Source organism: Aspergillus wentii (genome assembly GCF_001890725.1).
Source record: "Aspergillus wentii DTO 134E9 unplaced genomic scaffold ASPWEscaffold_6, whole genome shotgun sequence".
Classification (NCBI taxonomy): Eukaryota; Fungi; Ascomycota; class Eurotiomycetes; order Eurotiales; family Aspergillaceae; genus Aspergillus; species Aspergillus wentii.
Genome location: NW_024467837.1, coordinates 1,436,404 through 1,461,151, shown reverse-complemented (window position 1 = coordinate 1,461,151; position 24,748 = coordinate 1,436,404). Strand labels below are relative to the sequence as shown.

Sequence of the window (24,748 nt, the reverse complement as noted above, 5' to 3'; positions counted from 1 at the left end):
TTCTGTCGAGGTATAGCGACTTAGCCTGTGACTTCAAGGGGTATAACTTTTATATGCTCCGCTTTCGGGGACAGCCAGCATCTCCGTCAAACCCCACTTGACGTCTTTTATCTTGTCAATTCTCAATTGGTGGTTCTACAACCGGTTCTCTGGCAAACATGAGTTCCCAGGATAATGCGACTATCCAGAAGGAGCCCAAGGATCAAAATGACAGCCAAGTCATTGTCTCAGACAGAAAACCAGAAACAGGAAAAGATGATATAATCAAGTTACCCTCCGTGGGACAGATTCTCTCAGAGTTGACTGCATCGCCTCCATCTTTAGCGCCTGGGGGAACCGAGGCTTTGTCTGTGGATGAGCAAAAGGCGCTATATAGCTCCCTGCAAGCTCTTGTAAAAAGGTTCGAGGAAGGAGATGAAGACGAGAGTAAAATTGACCTCAAGGAAATTCATGCGTCTCTCGAGCAAGAAACCGGTGCGGGGTGCAATTACAAGACTCTCCAGAGCGTGCGAATCATCCTAGAAAAACTCTGGAAGTGCAGATCAGACTACCTGGTATCAGCCTCGGAGCTTTTGGCGAATGGGAGCCGCAATCGTAAGTGAATAAAACCTCTATGGCTAACTGGGCCTGAAGCTGATCATATTTTCAGAATCATGGAGACTACCCTATGGTCAAACTAGAATTCTAGAGTTCTTTCTTCAGCTTATAGCTTCTGAAAATGTTAATGATGGACTCTTGTTTCATTCTCTACGCTTAGCCGGCAACTCTTGCGCCGATACTGGTGAGTTGTGAATATAGAGGTATGGGTTATATACTGACTATCTCCAGATGAGAACCGAGTGATTGTTGTAAAAGACAATTATATACTGGCAGTCATCAGGCAGCTCTTAAGCCCTGGCCTTGTTCAGGTGGCGATACCTGTGCTATATAATATATGCGTTGATTTTGGTATGCTCATCCCTGGACTTGTCTGAAAATTTACTAATCGACTGCAGAGCCAGCACAATCCCAACTCGCCTCCAACAGGATTGCATACATTTTGCTAAAACTTATCAAAGATGGTGCATTTAAGGGTAAAGATGCGTTGTTAAGTTTTATCTACGAGCTTATAGAGCAGGCCGCGGAGCAAGGTATGTTTCTCATTTTACTTTCTGTTCTGCCATGTAATTCTGATGGATATTATATGCAGCCCAAGGAATTGAAAGGTCTCCTGATGAGACCATCTTGCTTCTGATAGAGCTCGCGATTGATGAGGACATTTCTTTCGCACAATTTACCTCTCTTGCCAGTTGTCTCACGACGTACCTAGACAATCAGCACTTTCAGAACATTTGCGTTTCAAATTCTCTGGTGGAGCGAGTGCTGGTGGTTTTAACACGGTCATTTTCCATCAAAGTTGATTCTTCTACGGATGATGCCCAAACCTTGGCACAACTCCAATTAAAGATCAACCAATCTTTGTCAGAATTATCTGCCTCCCCTTTGTTTATGGAATATTATCCACTTAATTCTTCGCTCTCGCAGACCCTGAAACAATGGCTAGCGACGAGCAAGGATCAGCTTCAAATATGCTCGTGTGTCATGCTGGGAAATTTGGCGCGGTCCGATGAGGTGTGCGAGACCATGGTTCGAGACCTAAACATACATAAAGAGTTGATATCTATTCTGAAAAGCAATGCTAGAGGTGCTGTGCTTCATGCTGCGCTTGGTTTCCTGAAGAACTTGGCAATTGCCGGCAATAACAGACTTTACTTGGGCGATGCTGGCATCATACCTGCAATTTCCCGCTTATGGGGATATGACACTGTCCCACAAGTCCAGTTCTCGGCTGCCAGCATCGCTCGCCAGTTGATCATATCATCAGTTGAAAATATCTCTCGGCTGTTGGAATCGCCCCCTCCAGAGTCCGATTCATCCGCTGACAGCCCGACATACTTATCATTGCTCTTCGCGCTTTTTGAGAAGACCGACTCGACTCCAGTAAAGACTGAGATTGGACGTATAGTTGCATCTATATGCCGCATCGTCATCCCCAAATCCCGCGAACAAAAAGGCGAAGCAGATCTCCTCGAGCGTCTGTTTAGCTTACATGAGGGGGTTGCGCGTCCAATCGGAGCTATGGTTACTCAAACCCAATGGCCTGTCGTGCGCAGTGAAGGCTGGTTTGCTTTAGCCTTGATGGCATCTAGCGGGCCGGGCTCTGTGGCCGTGATAGACTGTCTACAGACTATGGAGGCGTACCCGTTGCTCGAGGAGACTTTGAGCACAAAGCCTTCTTATGAGGCAGATGAAACAGAGAGGCTCAAGCTGACCAAGGATCGGGACAACACGGTCATCCTTGCTCAAGAGTTGTTGAAGAATGATGTAAGTCGACCAGTATTTTTTGGAGGACCCCAGCAATTATGCTAACCCTGGGGCTTTTAGTCTGGCACACTCCCACCTACTTGGAAAGCAAAAGTAGAAGACTTGATGAAGAACATTTTTACGGCAGTTGAAAAGTGATCTTGATTAACTAGTATTCAATGCGATATATATGTGTGCGCATCAATTTAACTCTGCGCTCTTTATTCCTCAGCCTACCCATGACACTGTCTACAATCAGACATTTTTATCATTGAAGAATGGTTTGCAGTTTATCAGATTTCAAATTATTTCCTCAACTTTATGTCCAGAAAAAGGGAGAATGCAATGGACCTATTTACAAGCAACCAAACCCCACGATATACTTACTACTATTTTAGGAAGTTTTCAAACAGACCATTTCCTGAGCATATGCTTGATATCGCTGGAGGAGATCAGTAGAGTCCAGCCCACCCGTACCTGAACTAGTAGAATAACGAGAAACCAGGCCTTTGCCATCTATTATAACATGTCGCGTCTTTTGGTTCGTTTCCTGCATTGCCCTCAAATCATGCCCCTTGGAACTATTATTCTGGATAGCTGTCCGTACATCATTCTTATCGATGCCCCAGAAACACATGAAGTTCGGACTGGCAGACCCCACTGGATCAACCCACATAGGGAATTTGTAACGGCGCAGGTCACCCGATTCCAGGTGATGTAGGAATGAGTAATGTTGCTGAGCACTGACAGTCCAATGTGACATTCCTGGACCATCCTTGGTATACACAGACGCACTGATAGGAGCTTGGTTGGCTTCTGTGTCACTTGAAGGCAACCAACGATGGCCCTCGAAAGGCGGGGAGAACGATTTCTGCACCTTGAAGTCGGCAGGGCCGTCCCATGGCGGAAGATTCGACGCGCGCCAATCGTTTCCGGTTTGAAAATGAGACGCAGCTGTTTGTGGCACACGATGTAGTTCCGGAAGATAGGGAAGGGTAACACCGGGATGACTATGGAGACCAACAAGAGCAGCCTCGTTGACAACATTCGCTGAAACAAACAATGAATTTTGATGGTCAAGCTTTGTTTTGACTATCGTGGGGATTGCATTGTCTTCCAAGAAGACAACATCGCCATCAATCTGGATGTACATGGCACCATCATCCATGCTATCCCCCACCAGGTCATCAACAGGGCCTGATATCCTATAGGCGGGAGTTTCCTCGACTATAGATGTTAGCCATTCCAGACTCGCTGCATCCTGTGTCTGGGGAAGAAAAACCACCCCATCGAGCAAGCCGTGATTGTGAACGAGATTCCTCTAAAATAAGTTAGCCTATGGCCATATCTAAAGAGAATAGCGGAGCATGATGTTTATTCACCTGTAAGTAACAGTCTAGGATGACAGTTCGTTCATGGCTACTGAATGGCACCAAGGCAACGACCTTGAAGCCCTTTGGCTTCTCGTAATTCCCCGAACCTTGGGAGAAAGCGTAAAATGGGGGTTGGTCATTTCGAAGAAAGTAAAACATGAGCTCAGAGGGAATGAGCGAGCCGCTTGAAACACTCGCAATGTTTAGAAAAGCCAGGAGGATGCATAGATAGCCGATTGCACACCATGGTAAGAGAATGGCCCATTTACATTGCTTGGAGATACTCTCATGATTCGACTCCAAGTCGCGGGCATACCCATAGCAAGGCATGGCAAGCTAGGCAGGTTGTACTTAACTTGATGTTGAAGCAATTGAGGTCCATTATGAAAAATGGTGCCTGTCCATGCCTATTTAACCAGGAACAGCGCCAGAAACAATGGGCTGAATTGGGTGAATGAAGCAACCCCGTTTTCGGAGATCCCAGGGGCACTTTTGGCAGACCAACACGCAAATTGACAAGAAGCCTCCAGTCAGACCAGAACAGCCGGAGTTGGCAATGTGTCGAGACTATTATCAACTGGAATGTGAGCCCCTTAAGCGGCTTCGGGCAAACCATACGAATGAAGACGATCGATCGTGGTTGATTTTGAATTGCATATTCTCGATGTCCAGCACCTTGGAGTCAGCGCATAATTTAAACTTCATATATGAATGATCAACCTGTTAAATCTGCGTTTTCTCGTATATCCCTATTGGTGTTGAATGGTTGTTGATTCTCCAGTTGGCAGCGAGCAGGCAATGACGCAACACGTGCAGCACCTGAAAGCACCGGAATTGCTCGGCCTCTTCGACCAAACGACTTTCGCTCCCATGGCGGATTGATGCCCACGCAAAGGCCTTATCCTGCTATTTCAATGATATCCGCAATCATCTACAGGCTCGTGTCTGCATGAGAACATGAGGACGGCCGTCCTCTTTGGCCGTTTCTGTCTGAACCGTGGAAGTTCACAGCTGCTATCCCGCTTCACTCCGCCGTCTCGATTACGCTTCGCTCGCCCGCCATCATGGCCGCAAAGACCTTGGAAAGGGTCTCGGGGAAGGATACCCGTCGGAGGAACGCTGCTAGTTGCAGCGCTGACTCCTGGGGCATTTTTAGACATGGTAGAAGGTGGTGATGGGCATGATAAAACTGGTGAGATGCAGATGCTCGAGGCATCGCGCCGGGAGATCCAGAAAAGTGTCGCGGAGGATGCACAAGGGGCATCCAAACTTCGTCAGTCGCTATATGTCTTTTGGTACTACTATGTTTACGACCCAATAACTACGGGCTTCAGGTTCGTTCACCTGGCGATTATCTTCTTACCGGTCATTTTTACGGTTCCGGCTGTATGGTTCGGGAGGCGAATCGAAAATCGCAACGGAGAGCGAACAGGGACATTGTGGTGGTATAGTTTTCTGGTCAGATCAATGGAACGTGCGGGCCCCGCGTTTATAAAAGTAGGTGTCGAGGATTTCGCATGTCGAAGAAAGATTTTTGTACCGGATGCTGACAGGTCTGTTTCCTGATAGCTCGGACAATGGGCAGCATCACGAACCGATATTTTCCCCCCTCAGTTATGCAATACTCTGTCCTCACTACATTCAAATGCTCCGGCTCATCCATTGCACGAGACCGAGAAGACTATAATCAAGGCTTTTGGTGGAATACCGTTTGATGACATCTTCGAAGAATTCCAAGAAAAGCCGCTTGGAGTGGGCGCGATTGCACAGGTCTACAAGGCGAAGTTGAAAGCAAATCTGGCCGTGACTGATGAGAATGATCTTGCGCTTGAACCTCAGAGCTTGAGGCACAAAGTACGGAAGAATGTCGATGTGTTAGTCAAGAGTTCACCTCAGCGGGTTCCTTCGTCCTACGTGGCTGTCAAGGTGCTTCACCCAAATGTTGAACGTGTTATCCACAGAGACCTGAAGATTATGTCCTTCTTCGCCTCCTTGATAAATGCGATTCCGACTATGCACTGGTTGTCGTTGCCGGATGAGGTTCATCAATTTGGAGAGATGATGAAGCTCCAGCTAGATCTGCGAATCGAAGGAACTAACCTTGTGGTCTTCCGCGAAAAATTCAAGTCACGTACGACGGCTTGGTTTCCTTACCCATACCTAGATTATAGCACCCGCGAGGTGCTTGTCGAGGAATTCGCGCAGGGTATCCCTTTGTCAACCTTCATGGAGATGGGAGGGGGTGTCTACCAGCAAGAGATAGCGAACGAAGGACTGGATGCATTCCTGCACATGTTACTAATCGACAACTTTGTTCATGCCGATTTACATCCTGGTAATATCATGGTCCGCTTCTATCAGCCTAGTGAGCTGGATTTGTCTCTTCGAAAGCACACCCGCGCATCTGAGGCCCCCACTAGGGCAGAGGTCGATGTCACAGAAACTATACTTGCACGACTAAGACCCCATCTCAGAGATCGGGAGGGTTGGACAAATGCCCTCAATCAAATGAACGCCGAGGGATATCGTCCACAGCTCATCTTTATTGACACCGGCTTGGTGACTCAACTCAATGAAACAAACAGGACAAATTTCATCGATTTATTCCGCTCCGTTGCAGAATTCGATGGATATAGAGCGGGTCAGCTCATGGTCGAGCGATGTCGTCAACCCGAAGCAGTCATTGATCCAGAAATTTTTGCTCTAAAGATGCAGCATCTGGTCTTGAGTATCAAGTCACGCACGTTCGCCCTGGGAAATATCAAGATTGGTGATATTCTCAGCGAAGTTTTAGCCATGGTTCGGGGTTACCACGTTCGTCTCGAAGGTGATTTTGTAAACGTGGTGATCTCCATCCTCCTGTTGGAAGGCATTGGGCGCAATCTGGACCCAGATTTGGACCTATTCAAGAGGTGAGTTTACCCTATGGTTTCGTCTTAGCATGTCCCAGTCCAGGGATCGAAAGTGGCTGATAGTTCATTTACATATAGCGCCTTACCTATTCTGCGACAACTTGGGTCTGGCACTACATTCCTGCAGTCTGTTCGTTCAGGTGATACTTCCATGCTCCGCGTTTGGGTCGGGCTTGAAGCGCGTGGCCTACTTCAGGCCAGCATTGAAAGTGTAGAACAGTGTGTCAGATATGATATGCTGTCCCCTAACATCTGAAAAAGGATCTTCTTTATATTCATTGATGTATATAAACACACACACACACACACACACACTAACACTATATTGAGTACATGGTATGTGTGGCAAGCGTGGATATTACCATAATGGTATGTTTGCTCATCTTCATATCGAGCCTTGGCTGATCTGGTACTGACTCTAAGCTTAATATAGCGGCTCATACAGTAATTTGAAATATCAGATGAATCAGTGTACGAATCAGAGGAAAGCAAATCTATAAAGAATCTAGATGTTGAATACAACATAGCGTATGGTTATAATACAATAGAAATTAGGTACTACTTCATATCCTTTATACCATTCCTCTGACGGGCGATACACTCTTCTCTCTACGAGGCTTGATTGTATTTGTGTAGAACGTTACTACCATAGAAAAGAATGAACGCCGGTTTAACAATGTCTAAAATTGATTAAATAGAACTTCTGAATAGATCATATCAATACATATATTCCCCCCAAATACAAAGGGAGTGAGAAAGTAACAAGAGCATAACTCATTTCAAACCAAGCAGCCTAGGAACACCGTCACATGTTCGCTTAAGCAAACGGCAAAAATCAAACACCAACAGAAGAGATTATGCATAATACAGGAGAAAGTTATACAAGAAGACAATTCCCAGTGGAAAACATATCAGACGCCTGCGCCCTGTCTATAGTAAATAATGGAGAGTGGAGAAGCAGCAGAGAATGTCGAAGCAGTGAAACAAGATGGAATAAGCGGAGGGCATGGAACGAGTATCAATTCTACTTGTTCTCTCGAGCAACCCCTCCACTAGCCCGCCACCAGACATCTCCTCCCCATCTCATCAGCCGCTCAACCGCGGCTGTTGGTGTATCAACAGCTGGTCTGATATCCAAGAAGAAAACTGGCTCTCCCGTGGGTTCCGGGGGACCCGAATAATAGTCAATAACATAACGAACTTCCTTCGGACCTGTCGGTGTTTTCCGCATCACGTACCAGTCGTGTCGATCGAAAGGTGGGCTAGTTCTGTATAGAGGGTTAGCCTACTTGCATCAAACAATTCCACTTTTCGAGGAGAGCCTATGTATGTGGAAACCTACCCATATTTTGATGGAAACATCCAACTCAGCGCTTGAAGCATCTGCGCCTTAGGAGTCAACTCTTTCGGTCGGCCTTGGAACCTGATGAGATATGGCGAATTCTCCTCCGTAGCTTCCTCAGTCATCTGCTCCCTAAATGCGTCGAGCGAAATATTTTCCTCCCCACGCCGGCACTTCTCCCATCCTTTCAGAAGGCCCTTGGAGAATACACGTTCCCAGCCGGCGATCTCATCCCAGGCGCCTTCGTTCAAGAAGTTATGAACGGCAACCATCGACTCTACAGCGTCCTGAGGGGTGTCCGTGTAGCCTTTCCGCAACATGGCATTGTACATCTGCTGGGGAGAAGGGTATTCCCAGTTGCCTGCCTTGTCGCCTCTGGGGATTGTAGACTCTTCTCGATCGATGGGTAGATCAACGGTTTGATTCGGTGCCCGTTCTTGGGAAATAGACGAAAACATGTAGTTCAGCGGATTCAGTTTGGACAGTGTCGACTTGCTCTCTGCAAAGGCAGGCTCAGGAGAGTGCGCAGGCTTGGAGGTAGGCGCTGTGTAGAAGGGAGAGTCCTTAGATCGGACAGGACACGCGCTTGGAGTGTCATCGTTGCGAACAGGTGGCGGTGGAGAAGGAGAAGAGTTTGCAACATGCATCGGACATCCCGGCTGTAAGCAATAATTAGATATGCGAATGACTTTTTTTATCTTGTTGAAGCATAAATCTGTTTACTGACAGGAGGAGAAGCATTAGACGATGCCATAGGGTTCGGAGCCACCGGCGTCGGCTTTGGTTGCGAATCAGCCCAGAACCAACCCATTTTGAGTAATATGAAGCGTGCTCTGGGAGAATGAAAGGACAAGTATAAGAGACGAGAAGAACCGAGAAAGCTCCGCAAGAAGAAAGGGAGGACAAAACCGATAGCAGAGGATATCATCATTTCGATCCCCGAGGCGCGAAAAGTTTAGGCGGATGACCTAAGACGATTCGCCCCACATTCCAGCCGCCAATCACAAACACCACAAATCCCGAGGGGGATAATCTAATATCAACATGTTCATAGCATATGTAGTAGTCCAGAACAGTGCCTCTTACTGTAGGTATGTATTTCATGTATCGTACATATATCTTGGACATTCTTCGTGTCTCCTATATTATCCAACCTCTTTTTTCTCTCTGTGTGTGACAGAATCACCGTATTACCCATCTGAGAAAAAGAATACTCTTATTTTACATCACGTCTGGAACAAGACCAGCCATTGCCTCGTTCCAGATGGATTTCCAAACAGACCCGTTTATATTAGGAACATATATATATCCGGTCATTTTGTCAGATACCTGTTTCCAACTTCGCCATCCACAGATCATGGCGACACGGGCAAGCCGTTCAACAAACCAAGGATGCTCGGTCTGCCCGATGGAACCTTGGGCTCCGATAAAAAACACCCAGGCAAGAAGGTCATAATTCTCTTTGGGTAGTTGCGATAATAGAGACAGGGTGCAGTTGCTTACTGCTTTCTTGAGGTGTCCAGTAAGAGCACGACCTAGCCCCGATGATGGGGGTGAAACAATAAGAAAATGGTTGAGATAGCAAATGGAAGCAGTTCTGGTGGCTGCCTCAATAGGATGAGGATCTAGAGTAGTCCCTGGGAATGAAGGAGCTTCATTCCCAGACTCAGGGTATATGTAACTGAGAAGTTGGTGTTCAATCTCACAATTGATGACACGGAAGAAATCATGGTCTTCAGGGTATAGACCATTTGGGTTTTGCTTGTAGGTCTGGTTAAAAAAGACGATGTCCCGTAGAACATGAAGAATTCTGAGCAGAGGGAAACTAAGGAGATTGTTTGCAAATAAGGCGGCGCCCAATCCATTTAGGGGCGACGATTCTGGCGGTTTGACCCGTTTCTGAATATCTGCGGGTACTGGTTGCGAATCCCAAGTCAAAGGAAACACTGGTTTTGCCATGAGGCCCGAGGCAGATTTTATATCGGTCCTGATATTTTAGTTTGTGGGAGGGTTCCGACAGCAAGTTTGCAGCACATACGTGATAATAGCAGCTAACATCGAGGAGCCACGGATACTATCTTCCGTAATACCACCCCGTAGCTCAACCATCTGCTTCAGACCCGTGAGGTGAATCCGCGCTTCATCAAATAACCCGACTATTAACTGTTGGATGTTAGGAAGACCGATCATTACAAGATGAGACCCGCTTAACACATTGAACGACAGCTAAAACTAGAAATTTCATTTGTAGTTTCAAATTGAGAATGGAGCTCTTACCGCGCTTGTCAAAAGGTTGATGATTGTATCAAAGGCTTCGTCGCTCAGCGCGCGGCCAGGATCACGCACTTTTGTATTCATCTCCCGTATGCACTTTACTTTCATGATGTAGTAGTCTGGGTCGTGCAGAACTCGGTGGGATCTTTCCAGAGAACCGATAAGGTCTGAATGGCGCCCAGCAAGAATAGCGCGATGGGCAGCACACATGCTCATAAGTCCAAAGAAGCTCCCTGGATCAGAGAATGCTGATTTGACCATCAGTTCCATCTCAGCTCGTTGAGAAACTTTGTGCTCATTTGGAAAAGTCATTGGGACAAACACGGTTTTCCCTTTTCAATGACACAAGTCAGTTTCATATTGGAAGTAATTCTAAACGAGTTTCTTGCCATGGAGACGTGGGTAATCTCAAGATATGTACATAGGTTTATGTCGCACTGAACAGCGAATATATGGGATTGTAAAATGTATAAATGAGGTATCACGGCGGATGCAAAGTAATTCTGTACGGGACCAGATAACTCACAATAGATTAATAGATTAGCAACCATTGATGGGGCCTCGGTAGTACCTGGCAGAGTATTAAAAGGATCAATAAGCCAAGAAGTAGGGAATAGATGAGGCCTAGGGCTTGGACTTGAGGAAGTCGAATAGCCGGCAGTCCATTTCATCGGTCGTCCTCGTTGTTGCCTTGACTCGACGAGGTCACGAACTGGCTCAGTCTCAGCCTCCGGTAGTGAAGATACCACAGATGATGGAGAGGCAGCTGGCAAGTCTTTGAGATGTAGTGACAAACTCCCTTCAGGTTGTTCAAGGCGGCTTTCACGCCTTGGTACTCTTTTCAGCCCTGCAAGTCGTTCACGCCGCCGTACATCACGCATAACATGAGAGCGAATGGCTTTGCGAGAATTGGCATCCTTAATGCGTTTGGAGGTCAAGTCATCATCTTGATCAATAAATGTGAACGTGGGTCGATCCACAGGCGCTGGTTTCGAATATGTATAAACGTCAACGGTGGGTCAATAATCAGGGGTCAGATCCAACAGCCTTGATTGAGATAACGGGTTTCTGGCCCAGAAGGCTGTAGGAAATCTAGAGTAAAAGCCCCACATATAAAAAGAAGATGACAATAATAATGATCGGAGTACAGCACGGTATCATTTGTTGCACAACTTGAACACAAGCAGATCGCACTGCAACGTCTTCACAGCAGAATTATCGAGATCGATTGTTGTGACCCCTGAATAAGAAGAGAGAAAGAAAAGCAAGTATACAGAGTAACATAACGCAGAATGTTGGGATAGATCCCAAAGCCCAGCGGCAGCATGTATCCTTGCGTAGTAAGGAAAGAATGAAAACTTTGGGATCAAATACATTAAAAAAGGGGTGGAAAAGAATTGGCAATTCATAATGAATGATAAATAGATATACGAACCTGGACGAGATTTAGGTGCAGAACCCTCTGTAGGTGCGCGTTGCAGATGGTTGTCCATCATCGCCAGGCCCGAAGGCCAAGTGACGCGGGAGAAGACGAACTGGCTACGTCCAACAGTGCTGGAGAAAAGCCCCGGCCAGAGGCAAGTGGGCAGCCATGCAGTGCCTTTCAGGCAAGCAAATCCCCAGAATGTAAGAGGAATGGAGACCGTTGGGGAACAGCCCAAAAGGACGATTGGGGAGGGGAAGGGGGGAAGTTTGGGGTGTAATGAGCAGAACAAATGGAATGAAGCTGGGGGCTGCTGCGGGGGCCGATGGAGATAAGCCCTGGCTAGTGGGCAGTTGCTAGTACCTTGGTTGGCTGCTGGTCTTTGCCCCCGCCACACGCCAGACGATGGACATGGATTTCGATGGGATGCTGATGGATTGGGTGTTATCTGCCATTATTCTGCGTGTTTATGCCCCTGGTTGTCAAATCCTGGGAACAATGAAAAGGATTAAAAATTGAATCTATCAAGTGCAATTGTTTGTGTAACATCTACCGCGATGAGCACAAGAGCTGACTAGGTCACTCGTATGTACATACAGTTTATTTAATTTCTGTCTTCGAGTGCTATCCCTCGGTTCTCTTCTAGATCTTTACACACAGTCAACAAAGCAAAAAATAAAAAATAAAAAGTAATAATAATAATAAATAAAACGCCATTCCTGTAAAAGACCCCTGGTCTTTAGACAATCCGCAATCCTGTAAAATGCATCCAAACCTGCTGTTCAACAAAAAAGAAAGAAAAAAGGAAAGAAAAGAAAAGGAGATAGGGCCTGCCGCCTGTGATAGAGAGGTGAAAGAGTATTACAAGTCTTTTGGAAGAAAAGGCGTTTTGGGAGAGCCACAACTGTCAGTGTTGATAATGTGTCAAACAATGTCCAAATCAACTTAGCCTTGAACATCATTCACGACCCTCATCAGGAGTGCGTATCCAAACGCAATTGCGATGCCAATCCAGATCTTGTTCCGTAGAGCCCAGCTCTGGCCTGCTTCTCGCGCGACATGGCCTCCTTCCATGACCACCCCAATGCCGGGAGCGCTTCCATTCGGACGTCTGCGCAGCGCACTTGTCTCAGGTGAGCATTTTGTAGCCGCAGCATTTGGATCGGGGATAATTTGTCCCGTGTTCGTGTCAATACGGTTGTCCTTCATCCACTTCCAGTTCTCTTGATCTAGCTCTGGCCATTCTGCGCGGAACTTCAAGCCACCGTCCCCAGCTTTGACATTATTGATGCCCTTGGCGGTAGGGGTCACTCCCGGGGTAGCATTAATATGTGATCCTCCGCCAGTAGAATTCCACCACCTTGATCGCGCAGCCAAGACTCTGCGCTCAGCCTCTGATGCACTGACACTGCCGGTAGTCATTTCCTCACTAGTCATGAAAGACATCAATCCAATAAGAATAGTGGAGACTTCCCACGCCGGGTTGAATGACTTTGGATGGAAGTCACTGATGCTCAAACACAGACGTGTAGATGGCTGAAACCGGCCACTTGGGGTGTGCATGCGAATCGCTGGGGGGGCAAACGGGTACTCCGGGGGGAACACAAGAGTGCCCCAGTACTGGCCATTTTCGTACGGGGTTCCTGGGGGGCCTGTAAGGATGTAATGCCATCTAGAAAGGTTTCAGAATTCATCAGGGAGACCAAAGTAACAGTGATACTTACTCGAGGATATTGGACTCTGAGGGATGCGCCACAATGTATGGAGGTGGGTTCTTTTGAATGTTTTGATACTCGCGAGTAAGCTGTTTAATGGTTAGAGCTGGGTAAACTCGTTACGCCAGTCAGTTTAAAACTCACTCGCTTGAATGCTGCTTTTGTCGCCATCGTTTTGGGGCAGTTGCGGTAACCTCGGCCTCGTTACAAGTGTATCGTGCTCAAAAATCAAATCTTACAAAACAAAAAAAGAAGATAGTCTCAACCAGCGCCTCGAAGCGACAACAATAAAAGTGGTTCGATGATAAAGCGATCCCCGCTCGAGTATTGACGTTGATGTTGCAATGACTGCGCTGATGATGGACGGAAGTCCAGGAGAGCCACCAGTCACGTGGGGCGTATCCTCACCTTCGTAGCTCTGAACGGAACAAGAAAGGTGAAGAAGCCTGTCCATGGTTTATGGCCATTGCAGCCGTCGCAATGTCCTCTCATATTTCTGCCGAAGATGAAGACGTACGTTATTTCTTTGAGGGCTGATCTGGATCTATTTTCAATTTGAGAAGCTGACCAAGGTACTATTTATCTTTAGATCTTCGAGCGTCTTCAACAGCGTGCCGACCCCAAAGTGCAGGACGAGCAACAGAAGGCCGTCAATGAACGGGTCAATGCGATTTACCAAAAGGCACAGGCCCGGCTTGGGGAGCTGGTTCGTCTCTCTTATTTTTTATTTTATTTTATCTTTTTTACTTGCTCTGTCTCTTTTCTATTCCCAGGAAAAGAAATATAGTTAGCGGGTATACTGAGCAACCGACTAACTGGGTATGATATCAGATCGACCAGAATTCCACTCTACCATGCACCATCTCATCGGTTCAGGTTCTCAATGCACATCATACGCGTAGAGGATTCTTGGAGCGGATATTTGATCCGTTGTTGGGTGTTAATCAAAACAGGCCATACTCCCTCGCCGAGGCCTTGCGGGAAGTCTCGGCACGCGCCGACAAGCTCAGCAGATTTGGTCAGTGTTCTCTAGCTCTTTTGGATTTCGAGTCGGGGCATTTCTAACACAGCTACAGATATATTCCAGCAGCCAATTTCCGTTTTCTTGGATCACTCGAACAAAGACGGACTGGATAACATTGACGTCTTTCTGTCTGTCAAGGAGAAATCCCGCGTCTTGTTGAAGACAGGAACCGACCTTGGAAATGCAGAGGGCTCTGCTTATGGCAATCTTCTCTGGCGCAATGTGTTTGGTGGTGCGGAAACACTTAACTTGAACGCTTCGCTGGGTACGAGGACTAGATCTGCCTATCAAGCTGCTTTTGAGACACCCATTCTCAGTGACCCTGATTTCCGCTTTGAAATTGGCGGCATCGCCAGCTCAACAGAAAGGTCTTGGGCGAGTCATGAGGAGGTGCTGAAGGGAGGCTGGAGCAAGCTCCGCTGGTTGAGCCAATCTGGACACCGCCATGAACTCGGGTACAATGGCTTTTGGAGACAGATGACCGGTTTGTCGGAGGCTGCATCCCCCACAGTCCGAGCAGATGCAGGCGATAGCGTCAAGAGCAGTGTTTTCCACAGCTGGACCACTGACCGCAGAGACAACCCTATCCTCCCATCCCGGGGCTACTACGCCAAAGCATTCAATGAATTGGCTGGCTGGGGCCCATTGAAGGGCGATGTATCTTTCTGGAAATCTGAAGTTGAAACGCAAGGAGCCGTGCCCATTCCGATCCCGGGAGTCAAAGGGGACAGCGGCATCAGTCTCACTACTGGATTCCGTGCCGGTCTTTTCTACCCTCTTGGACTTGACTCGAACTCTCGACCTCAACTCTCCCGTGTCAATGACCGCTTCCAGCTTGGAGGGCCTACTGATGTTCGTGGTTTCCGCCTTTCTGGTCTCGGCCCTCGCGACGGAGCGGATGCCGTCGGAGGCGACGTCTATGCCGCCGGAAGTGCCAATTTGTTGTTCCCACTCCCCCGTGTGGGAGCTGAGAAGCCTTTGCGATTGCAGACATTCATTAATGGTGGTCGGCTGTTGCCTCTGCAGACTTCGCAGAAGGAAGCCCCTACTACTGGAGCGGAGGTTCGGGATGCCATGTCTTCTACACTTTCCGAGCTAGGCAATGGTCTGCCCAGTGTTGCAGCAGGATTCGGACTTGTTTACGCTCACCCAGTCGCCAGATTTGAGTTGAACTTCTCTCTACCCTTGGTGTTGCGGAAGGGCGAGGAGGGTAGAAAGGGGTTGCAGCTGGGAATTGGTATAAATTTCCTGTAGAAAACTCTGTACTATGCGTCCTTGAATAGATCTTTGTAGCATTTTCAAAGAAACCTCGTTATCTTTTAATTTGTTCTTGTTGACATCAGGGGTTTTCATGATTCATACCTAGTTTGTTGCATGGCGGCGATGACGCTAAACCCGATCTCGCATTCTTAGTCACGGTTTCCCCGTCATCTTCGGCGGCCAGCTGTACAGGAGAGTTTATACCACATACCTACCGATTCAACTTGCTTGGGATCAAGCGACTTAGCTGGACTGTCATTAATTTCAATTGTGCCCATTATTTCAAGGAAATCAACTTTTGAAAACACCTTTCTCAGCGAAGTTCTCCTGCAATCTGGCCGCAATGGCCCAATACTACCCGCAACAACAGCCCTACGGCAGCCAGGCTTCTGCGCAAAATCTCCAATTCTTTCCTTCGTCCTATGGCTCAGTATCGGGCCACACTACACCTTCACAAGCTTCTTACGGCGGCTTCGGTGCAGCCTCAAACCCAGCTGCCCAGGCATACCCAGTTGGTGGAGGTGGTGGATATGGTGGGTTTGGGTCTCCGGCTGCTGGAGTGAGTGGGAGGATGGGCGATCAAGGTGGTTTGAGGACAGGGTGGCTTGCCGCATTTGGAACGGAAGGATATGACGGAGAGCCGCCGTTGTTGGAGGAGCTTGGAGTCAATTTTGAGCACATCAGGACAAAGGTGGGTTGTTGGCTGGGGCGCCTTGCCTTGACTACGGAGAACCAACCTCCTTTCATTCATATATCCGAGGAAGAGAAAAAGTCGGGAACTAATCTGTTATTGTGTGCTAGACTCTGACTGTGTTGAATCCTTTTGCCCAAATTGACCAGCATCTCATGGATGACAGCGATCTCTACGGGGCTCTCCTGTACATCGTTCTCTATGGAACGTTCCTTCTCCTCTCTGGCAAAGTCTTCTACGGCTACATCTACGGCGTTGCGGTATTTGGAACCGTCGCTTTGCATTTAATCCTCAGTCTTATGTCCCCGGCCCTCGATACCGTCCCGGCAGCCAACGCAGCAGACCCTACCCACTATGACCCCCACCACAAACCCTCCATGTCCGGCACCGCCGTCGGCCACTTTTCTGCAACCTTGACCTTCCCCCGCTCCGCCAGTGTCCTGGGATACTGCTTCCTACCCCTGGTAATGACCAGTCTTATTGGAATCCTCATCCCCATGGACACGATGTTTGGATATCTGTTAACCACAGCCGCCGTCGGGTGGTGCACCTACAGCTCGTCGGGGATGTTCTGTGCCGTGGCTCGTATGAGTGGTATGAGAGGCTTGGTGGCATACCCGTTGGCATTGTTCTACGTCGTCTTCGGGATCATGGGTATCTTTTCTTCTCGCGGGAGCGGTACTCTGGCTGCGAAGACTGGCGCTAGCTAAGTAGATCGGATGTACAGTCTTTGTTCTTTTTCTTTTCCATTTTCGACCATTATATTGCGGGAAATATGCCATATATCTACTGTTTCCTTAAGTTTTGAAGATAGGATGGATATGGCATTCTACTTCACAAGCGTCAAATCCTTGCACTTCATCATGTACGACCATTACGAATTCCGTGGTTTCTTAGTTCTAGCATCGTGCTTCCAATCCTTGGCAATCACAAGTACCGACCGGGGAAAAGAGAAATAGTACTTAAAAGGTATGAGAAAGAAAGGTGGTTTGTTTGCATCTATATCAGCACCGCTGTATTGTGTGTGAATTGAAGTTCTCGCCCAAAATCGTTGTAGATGAATACAAGAAACGAAGATCCTATGGTATCCCAAAGTCAACGGGGGAAACAGAACTCCCTGTCCGTTTATGATCATTATGCGCCTGCATTTTCACCTCTCGCAGGTGCCCAGTTCTCCAACCACTCTCTTGCCTTGGTCAAATCCCCACCAGTCGCTTCGACCGCAGCCACACACCAGGCTAGATCATATATTTTTGCGCTGCCTGTTTCTGCCGCACCTTCTGCCGCAATCATTTCCGCCAGGCCACGTCGCTGTTGGCCGGCCTGGTCGGTACACAGGTAAAGGGGGCCTATATTCGGGCCGTGTAAGTTAACAGCATCGAGCAATGGTCGAACTGTGGTCAGAATAGTTGTCGCACTCAGCGAAGCCGGTTGAGACTGAGGCTGTTGTGGATCCAGTTGTTTTCCCGTTTTACAATACTTATTCTGACACCAGGATTTCCCACACCCGGTCATCATCTGGGAAAGATAGCGACGCTCGATGCGGCGTCGAAGTGCCTTTCCTTCGGGGTCGTAGGTGTCCACATATAGCGGGCCGTAGCAGATGCTGCAAAGCCCAAGGGTGTCATTCCCAGTATTGTTGGCTGTACCCTGACCAATTGTTCGTCCACAGTTTTGATTGAGACAGACGCGAGGCGGCGGTCGAGACAAACGTTCCAAATCATGGTGGCGCAAGTGGGTTTTCATATCTCGTAGCCGGATGATTTTGCTGCATAGATGGCATTCTGTCGTCCGGCCACCGTCGACCAACTCATGGGGAGTGAGACCAGAGAGCAGCACTTCCGGATCGTGGATATCGGGATCTGACTCGCCCTGTTGCGGAACCACCAGATGGCAAAATTGGCACAAAATTGACTTGCCTGGGCAGGTCGTAGTGCGATGCTGAGCAAGACTAGGAAGTCCTTTGGCTTCAGAGTCACAAATGGGGCAGGTGTACATCTTATGGAAAATAGAATCATGCTGGTGCTTACTTGCTGCATCATTACCATAAGAAGAATCGTGGGGACAGTGCCAATGGTTCTGCCATTCCGGTGATCTTTTTTGAAAAACATTGTGACAATCAGGACAGAACACATTGTTTCGAAGACAGAAATTCTCGTGCAGAATCAAGGTTCTCTGAGGCACCCATTGTTGACAGTTTTTACACTGCACATCCTCAGGGTCGTGAGAGTCCAAATGGTCTTCACTGTCAACTTCTCTTGGCTCCGAAGGGGTTTCCACGACACGCAAATTGTAATGCACCGGCCGTTTCGCTTCGTCACCTTGAGGGTAAGAGATATGAGTAGATATGTAGAGTGCCTCAGCACCCTCTAGCTCAACGTTTGTCGGTTGGATTCTGATCTGCTTAGATGGCCGGCTCGAAAAGTCGCCAAAGATATGTTCGTCCTCTCGTGGACGGTTTCGTTGACGTGAGGATAAAGGGCTGACAAAGAGAAAAACATCTGTAATATCTACAGGAGTATCGAGCTCGACTTGGATGGTGTTGCCATGGTCCCAGTTATGCAATTCGTAGTCGACATATTCACCCGGTGCAACCTGAGCTCTGATGCCCTCTCCAATAGTGATAACACCGCCAATCGAACTGCCTTCCTTAGTTCCAGGAGCGCGAGCGGCCTTCTCTAATCGTCTCCGTAGTGTTTCTCTCGCCTGCTCTTCAGACAAAGCAAGGATGTCCACCTCCAGATCCGTGTCGACAATGCAAATCCCATCACCTTCCGGGTACACCTTGTCAACGAGAAATCTAAACGATTCATTGCGACCCTCTAGGACGGTCAAAATCTCCCCGGTAGTTAAAGTAGTGAAGTTATCGCGCAAGTAACGTTCGAGAAGAGCCTTCCAATCCTCTGGGTCGTATCCAGCTTCGAGTGGGCGAAGACGTACATAAGTACCCTTGGGTAGTTGCTTCGCATGAACTGTGACTGTCGGGCCTTGGTTTGAAGTCGTCAAAGCAATAGATTCAACCCGCTCTGTCTCGTCCCCGTCCCCATTTTGGGTCTCTCTTAAATTCCTCTCAGCTTGCAACCGGAACTGATCATCTTCGAAACCAAGTGCATCACGGAGGGAAGCGCTGAGTCCCACCTCATTTTCACTTGCGGAGAACTCCCGAATTCCAGCGTAGATCACGCGATCATTCTGGGGGTTCACGATGCGAAATGTCAACGGATGAGGCAGTTGCTGTTGGCGTTGTAAGCCTTGCTCTCTAGCTCGAGACTCGGCGGCAAATGTGTGCGGATTAAATGGATCAAATGCCCTGGTATACGAGCGAGATTCCTGAGTAGATACCTCGGTGATGGGAGCAGCGGCGAGGAGCTGCTCGAGAGCGGATTGAGGTAAAATGATCTTATCGCCAGGAAGCTTCGGAGTTCGCAGTGGCGGAGTCACGGCCAGTTGCGCCGACCAGTGCAAGGAATCTTCGACCCTAGCCATGATTTCTATGGCAATGATAGATGCGAAATGGAATGCAGGAAGGAACGTGGAGAGTGTTGTGAAACATTATAGGGTCTCGCGAAGATACGAGGGCTGAAATGGCCGTACAGAGAAGAGCAGCGTGCATTCTGGAAGATACCGCCGTGGGGGAATTTGCCGCCCTCCGCATCAGGATGATTAATGTATTGGGCGCGAAGGAGGTCATGTATGTAGTTAGGCTCTTATTGATTAATAAGTCTGAAGGCTTTATGTTTATAAATAGGCCTGTGTGGATCCATCAGATGGTTATACAAATGCTGTATATCTTCATGAGATGCCAGAAACACCAGGTTTGAATATGTCCACAACCAGCTACAGTGGCATAGCGAAAAGCCAGCGATTGAGGTGAGTGATTTAGGACGCAGAGTAATAGTAGATAATATACAAATGGTATCAGCGCGGATGACTCAAGAAATCCAAAGACAGTGGAACAAAAATGCTCTATATACATCATAACTGGTCGTTCCAGATAATAGGGAATTAGCGTAATAATAACACTGAAAAGAAATAAACGAAAGCCCGAGGATTTGGTATCTGCGATAATAACGGGGCGTGCTGGAATCCGTTCAAGAAAAGATTTATCCTAGATAGATTTATCAAAACCGCCTCATTCGAGGGCGCGCAGTGGCATTGCACCAGTCACACTAGATACCACATATCAGTCACTGACGACGATGGTTGTAGATATTCTCTTCTTGGGTACATACCATCCTCGCAGAGCAACCGTCATTGTGCTCGATGCAATAAACTCCTCGACAGCCTTGACAAGCTCGCTGACACTCCACCTTGCAGGCAGCACACTGTATGCTCTCGTTAGAAAGGATTTATCAACATCACTTTGGCAGATACTTACAGTTGGTCCACATTCCCAGCAATCTTTGCTCACGCCAAATGTCTAAAGAGTCTTCAGTTAGTAATTTTGCTTTGGTTCCAGGAAGCGCCTCGTACATACCTTTTGCTGCTGCGGCGAGCTAGGACCAGCACCTTGATTGCTGAGTGGTCCTCGGATTGCGGTTTGATGCGGCGACAGGTCTGTCGCAACTGGATCGGGGTGTGGTACGCAATTCGAGCAGATCCATTTATTACAGCGGTGGCACCAGCGGTCTGTGAGACAATCCGTGCAGCGGGCGATCAGGATCGGATTCCCATCGGTGGAAGTGTCAGGGTGCTGTGCAGCGGCAACAGTGGATGAGTGTAAGGGTAGCGGAGCAAGCAGTGGGAACTCTTTGCTGGGGGATTGACCCCAAATAGCTGGACCTTCGGGGGAGCTATGGCAGCATTCGCAGCCTTTGGATCCGAGAGCAATGGTGGCCAGTGCTGGTCCAAGCAGTTGACCTTCAGGCTGAGGTCCATCTTGGTTTTCGGATGAAAAGAGGCTGACATTGTGCCGCGGTCCACGACAAAGCACGGCATCAAAAGCTATGATTCCTTCACACTTTTGGATGGTCTGCGCCCAGCCCTCTTCGATAGTATGCTTGAATATTTTACCGGATGGGTCGTACCACACATTCTGCTGGCGGGATTCCGAATTGGCACCAGACGCCGCCTTGGAAGTGGAAGTAGTTCTAGACTTGTTAGTGCACCTGGACCACCAGTCGAGAAAATTCTTTCGCACGGGAGCCTGGGGGCGATTCTTCGGGGTGAAATGGTATATTGCCTTGACACGGGGGGTCCCGTCGGGGCGCGTGGGTCGAACTGCATGTTGGATAACCTGCATGAGCTTACGCTCGTTGAGGTGAAGACAATCTTTGATTGACAAGATATTGACATTGAATCGATCCGTCAAAATTATTTCTGCAATTAGATCGGCCGGGACCGAGAGACCATCTAGTACCAAAGTGCGTACGTCTTGCAGGATTGACCAGCGTTCCAGATTGGCAAAAATGCCCTTCAGCGGCGCGGAATAAAACTCGTCCTCTGTCGAAGAGTAATCTGTCTGATGGCTCGAGTTCAATTTTTGCCTCGGCTGCGAGATCTGGGCACCACGGCATCGAGTCAAATCAAGGTGACGGAACACATAGGGTGTCTCCATGACCATGGAGCGTAGGAAGCGCGAGGTTGCCGCAAGGGAAACCAGCGACGGGACAGATAGGTAAGGAGCCATATGGTCGAGAATCAAGCTGTTGGATAGCATATCCTCGAGGGGGGCACGTGGAGGTGAGATCACTGTCACCGTGCTCTGTTGCTTCTCTTGCTTGAGGTCCTCTTTTTCATCATCATCGGGCTGCACTTCATGAACGACGGGAACGAGGCCAATCTCCTTGGGGGTCAAACGGCGAGTGCCATAGTAGAAGCCGGGAGCTCGCCCGATGAGATGTTGACGGTAGGCAGCCATAGCACCCACAGCGAGGTCATCCCTCTGCATGCACATCGAGTTGACATTGGGTTGGATCTCTTGCAGGGCGGCCCTAGCCTTAACCAGTTCCGACTCCAGCAGATGAATTGTCGACTGAAGGACAGCCGGCATGGCTTTGACATTCTCCGGATCAATGGCAGTGACTAGAGTGGACCATAGCTCGGTTTCGGGCATAATAACCGGAAATACGGGTCGATGAGGGACGATGAAAGGATGAGAGGTTATAGAAAGAGTAGCGATGATAGCAGTAAACCAATCCAAAGACGGGATAAATATAGGTGAGTATATATATATATATATATATATATATCAATCAAAGAGATAAGAGGCGAACTCAAAACATCTGATCGACACTCTGTACCGTGGACAACTCGAGTGGATACAATGGAAAGTGGTGGGATTTGAATGAATCGTACGATCCCACTGAATAGGGGTGGGTGGGAAGGTGAAGAGATATTCTGGAAGAGATGTGGAAAACGGTTTGAGATACTTGATGTTTGTCTTGGGTAGATCCGTCTGAGTGGGTATGATAGGAAGAAGAAGGAAGGAAGAAAAGGAAGAAACGGAATTCAGGCAGAATGGAAAGAGATACATATATACCTCCCAATCTGGCATCCGGAGTATTTCCTTTTGATCCCAACTGATAATCATTGAGGAAAAGGGAGTGCCGTGAACATCTCCAGCGGACCAATCAACGTCCCTCCTTTTTTTTCTTTTTCTTTTTATTTTTTAATTCAAGTGATACAACTTCCTAGTCGTCCTCTGATCCTCTCCGCCTTTTGCTCGGAGTCCGGAGTTGCTGATGATGACGGGAGGTGATGATCTGGCAATGGACCATTGGTGTCTGCAGGGCCACTATACATATTGTTCAGGCCCAAATGATCACCCAGCTGCATTATTCCTCCATGTAGTACTGTACATACAAAGTCGTCGGGCCATGATGACCAGAGAGGTACTTTGCCGGTAGGTGTAAGTACCTTGCTACAACCAGAAGACAGACCGAAAGGAAGATCCACGCAAGGAGCAAGATGCAGCGCTTCCTTGGCCTCCCAACTAGATACTATGGACAGCATCAGAGCAGGTCATCCGATCTGGTCGGGCTCCACTTGAGCCGAGACCCTGGAAGGGATCCGCAGGTCACGCGCTTGTCAGGTTCTTTGGACGCGTCAGAATACAGAACAGATACACGGTGGTGAGAGTAGGTATTCTCACACTATCCAGGATAACTACAGAGATGGTTTCATTCAATGCCCTCTTGGCTGCTTGGCTGTTCCAATAGTGATTTGCTCATCGCCAAGCATGCTGGGTCGACCATGTTCAGCAAGATGACGAAAGAAGAACCCCCAATGATTGGCGACGGTAGGATGTACTCCGAGTCCCCGTCCTGGCAAGACATAAAGTTGGGGCTAGAAAGCGCTGAGAAGCTGATCGTGGATTCCAGTAGATAAAAGATTCTAGTAAAAACATCAACAATCGTCCACGGTGATCTTTCCTTATTGTTTTCATCATGGGGGAGGAAATCCAAATCCCACCAATTGCTGGGGTGCCGGATTCTGGTTTCCTGACTTTCCTTCTTCGCCTCGGATGATGAACCATTATTGATTCCGCTAGTTATGCTCGACTAAGGAATTCATCAAATTTCCCCCATCGACCGACTCCGTAACTGTCCATCTATCTGACTATCTCCAGATGGGCCAAATTTCTATGACAGCCAAGAACTCACCCCTCCCCATCCTCCCAAAATGAGTGTATTGTTAGTGTCAGTTACACAAGAAGTGGTTGGGTTGGGCACATGGCCGAGGTTTCCTTGGTGTAGCGTACCAATCACCCCCGTTGCAGATCCCTTTTTCTTCTTTTTTTAAAGTGTCTCTCGTCCATCTAGGCTTGAAAACATAACTGCCTTGAGGTCTTGGCAGCAATCACAAAGGTGGTATTCGCCAAGTCCTATAGTTATAGGCATGGACAAAGTTGTACTGTGTCATGTGATTATATATACAGTGTGTATAAGACTGTGAAGCAAGGCCACGATAATACATATTCCAGATCCTACTGTCGGCTTGACTCTAAGGGAATATTACGTAGTATGTAGTGTTATGCAGTGTTATGCAAATGGGAATGGCAATAAACGCCAGTTGTATAACTGGTGATACATGTCAATCATCCAGAGAAATTTGTAACCCATTATTTCTAGCCCTCTTTACTTGAAAAGTTTGGATACAGCAATCTCCTTGTCGTCATGCTTGTTGAGAATCTTGGCAGTGGCCAGGTCGAAATCCTCCTGGGTAACATGCACCCGCCGCTCCCGGAGGGCATACATGCCGGCCTCGGTGCAGACACCCTTCAGCTCCGCCCCAGAACATCCATTCATCTTCTCCGCAATCTTGGTCAGGTTGATTCCTCGTGTCAAGTTCATCGACCGAGAGTGAATCCGTAGAATATCAGCACGAGCTTCCACCCTGTTGTAATGGGAAATGGTCAGTGAGAAGCAGCACAACAAAACACAACATAAG

At 48.0% G+C, this 24,748-nt stretch overlaps 10 protein-coding genes across 10 annotated transcripts in view; 3 read left to right on the top strand and 7 right to left on the bottom strand.

Moving 5' to 3' along the window:
• Positions 1 to 158: 158 nt before the first annotated feature.
• On the top strand, positions 159 to 2,502 carry ASPWEDRAFT_115725 (putative GTP binding protein; the record flags this gene model as incomplete). The annotated part of the gene is made up of 6 exons (XM_040828605.1): positions 159 to 594; positions 650 to 781; positions 829 to 948; positions 996 to 1,130; positions 1,190 to 2,364; positions 2,425 to 2,502. 6 exons carry the CDS (start codon positions 159 to 161, stop codon positions 2,500 to 2,502), a joined length of 2,076 nt encoding a protein of 691 aa, XP_040686815.1.
• Positions 2,503 to 2,737: 235 nt separating this feature from the next.
• Positions 2,738 to 4,046, bottom strand: ASPWEDRAFT_174563 (uncharacterized protein; the record flags this gene model as incomplete). Its single annotated transcript, XM_040831240.1, has 2 exons — positions 2,738 to 3,664; positions 3,726 to 4,046. 2 exons carry the CDS (start codon positions 4,044 to 4,046, stop codon positions 2,738 to 2,740), a joined length of 1,248 nt encoding a protein of 415 aa, XP_040686814.1.
• A 314-nt stretch (positions 4,047 to 4,360) lies between these two features.
• ASPWEDRAFT_609733 (ABC1 kinase family protein) lies at positions 4,361 to 7,281 on the top strand. Its single transcript, XM_040838548.1, has 5 exons — positions 4,361 to 5,213; positions 5,286 to 6,628; positions 6,707 to 6,839; positions 6,890 to 6,964; positions 7,062 to 7,281. The coding sequence occupies exons 1-4, from the start codon at positions 4,674 to 4,676 to the stop codon at positions 6,908 to 6,910; spliced, it is 2,037 nt and encodes a 678-aa protein (XP_040686813.1). The 5' UTR covers positions 4,361 to 4,673; the 3' UTR covers positions 6,911 to 6,964; positions 7,062 to 7,281.
• A 41-nt stretch (positions 7,282 to 7,322) lies between these two features.
• ASPWEDRAFT_43207 (holocytochrome c synthase CYC3) lies at positions 7,323 to 8,883 on the bottom strand. Its single transcript, XM_040835979.1, has 3 exons — positions 8,698 to 8,883; positions 7,971 to 8,629; positions 7,323 to 7,896 (listed from the first exon to the last, which is right to left on the bottom strand). Exons 1-3 carry the CDS (start codon positions 8,779 to 8,781, stop codon positions 7,653 to 7,655), a joined length of 987 nt encoding a protein of 328 aa, XP_040686812.1. The 5' UTR covers positions 8,782 to 8,883; the 3' UTR covers positions 7,323 to 7,652.
• Positions 8,884 to 9,008: 125 nt separating this feature from the next.
• Positions 9,009 to 12,153, bottom strand: ASPWEDRAFT_159657 (uncharacterized protein). Its single transcript, XM_040829767.1, has 5 exons — positions 11,680 to 12,153; positions 10,771 to 11,229; positions 10,248 to 10,576; positions 10,009 to 10,133; positions 9,009 to 9,957 (listed from the first exon to the last, which is right to left on the bottom strand). The coding sequence occupies exons 1-5, from the start codon at positions 11,738 to 11,740 to the stop codon at positions 9,192 to 9,194; spliced, it is 1,740 nt and encodes a 579-aa protein (XP_040686811.1). The 5' UTR covers positions 11,741 to 12,153; the 3' UTR covers positions 9,009 to 9,191.
• Positions 12,154 to 12,193: 40 nt separating this feature from the next.
• ASPWEDRAFT_43204 (uncharacterized protein) lies at positions 12,194 to 13,443 on the bottom strand. The gene has a single exon (XM_040835978.1). It carries the CDS (start codon positions 13,228 to 13,230, stop codon positions 12,613 to 12,615), a length of 618 nt encoding a protein of 205 aa, XP_040686810.1. The 5' UTR covers positions 13,231 to 13,443; the 3' UTR covers positions 12,194 to 12,612.
• A 419-nt stretch (positions 13,444 to 13,862) lies between these two features.
• On the top strand, positions 13,863 to 17,067 carry ASPWEDRAFT_53176 (uncharacterized protein; the record flags this gene model as incomplete). The annotated part of the gene is made up of 6 exons (XM_040837844.1): positions 13,863 to 13,895; positions 13,972 to 14,088; positions 14,214 to 14,400; positions 14,459 to 15,643; positions 15,984 to 16,357; positions 16,468 to 17,067. 6 exons carry the CDS (start codon positions 13,863 to 13,865, stop codon positions 17,065 to 17,067), a joined length of 2,496 nt encoding a protein of 831 aa, XP_040686809.1.
• A 424-nt stretch (positions 17,068 to 17,491) lies between these two features.
• On the bottom strand, positions 17,492 to 19,843 carry ASPWEDRAFT_174556 (putative ubiquitin fusion degradation protein (Ufd1); the record flags this gene model as incomplete). The annotated part of the gene is made up of 1 exon (XM_040831239.1): positions 17,492 to 19,843. One exon carries the CDS (start codon positions 19,841 to 19,843, stop codon positions 17,492 to 17,494), a length of 2,352 nt encoding a protein of 783 aa, XP_040686808.1.
• Positions 19,844 to 20,478: 635 nt separating this feature from the next.
• ASPWEDRAFT_114521 (uncharacterized protein) lies at positions 20,479 to 22,412 on the bottom strand (the record flags this gene model as incomplete). Its single annotated transcript, XM_040828499.1, has 4 exons — positions 20,479 to 20,526; positions 20,590 to 20,682; positions 20,736 to 20,777; positions 20,835 to 22,412. 4 exons carry the CDS (start codon positions 22,410 to 22,412, stop codon positions 20,479 to 20,481), a joined length of 1,761 nt encoding a protein of 586 aa, XP_040686807.1.
• A 2,023-nt stretch (positions 22,413 to 24,435) lies between these two features.
• The window catches only part of ASPWEDRAFT_30238 (proteasome regulatory particle base subunit RPT6), a gene marked incomplete at both ends in the record, with an annotated part of 1,452 nt that continues 1,139 nt past the window's right edge, over positions 24,436 to 24,748 (bottom strand). Inside the window, one exon of the mRNA XM_040833378.1 lies at positions 24,436 to 24,694. Within this exon, the coding sequence (XP_040686806.1) occupies positions 24,436 to 24,694 (259 nt within the window). The remainder of the gene's footprint in view (positions 24,695 to 24,748) is intronic.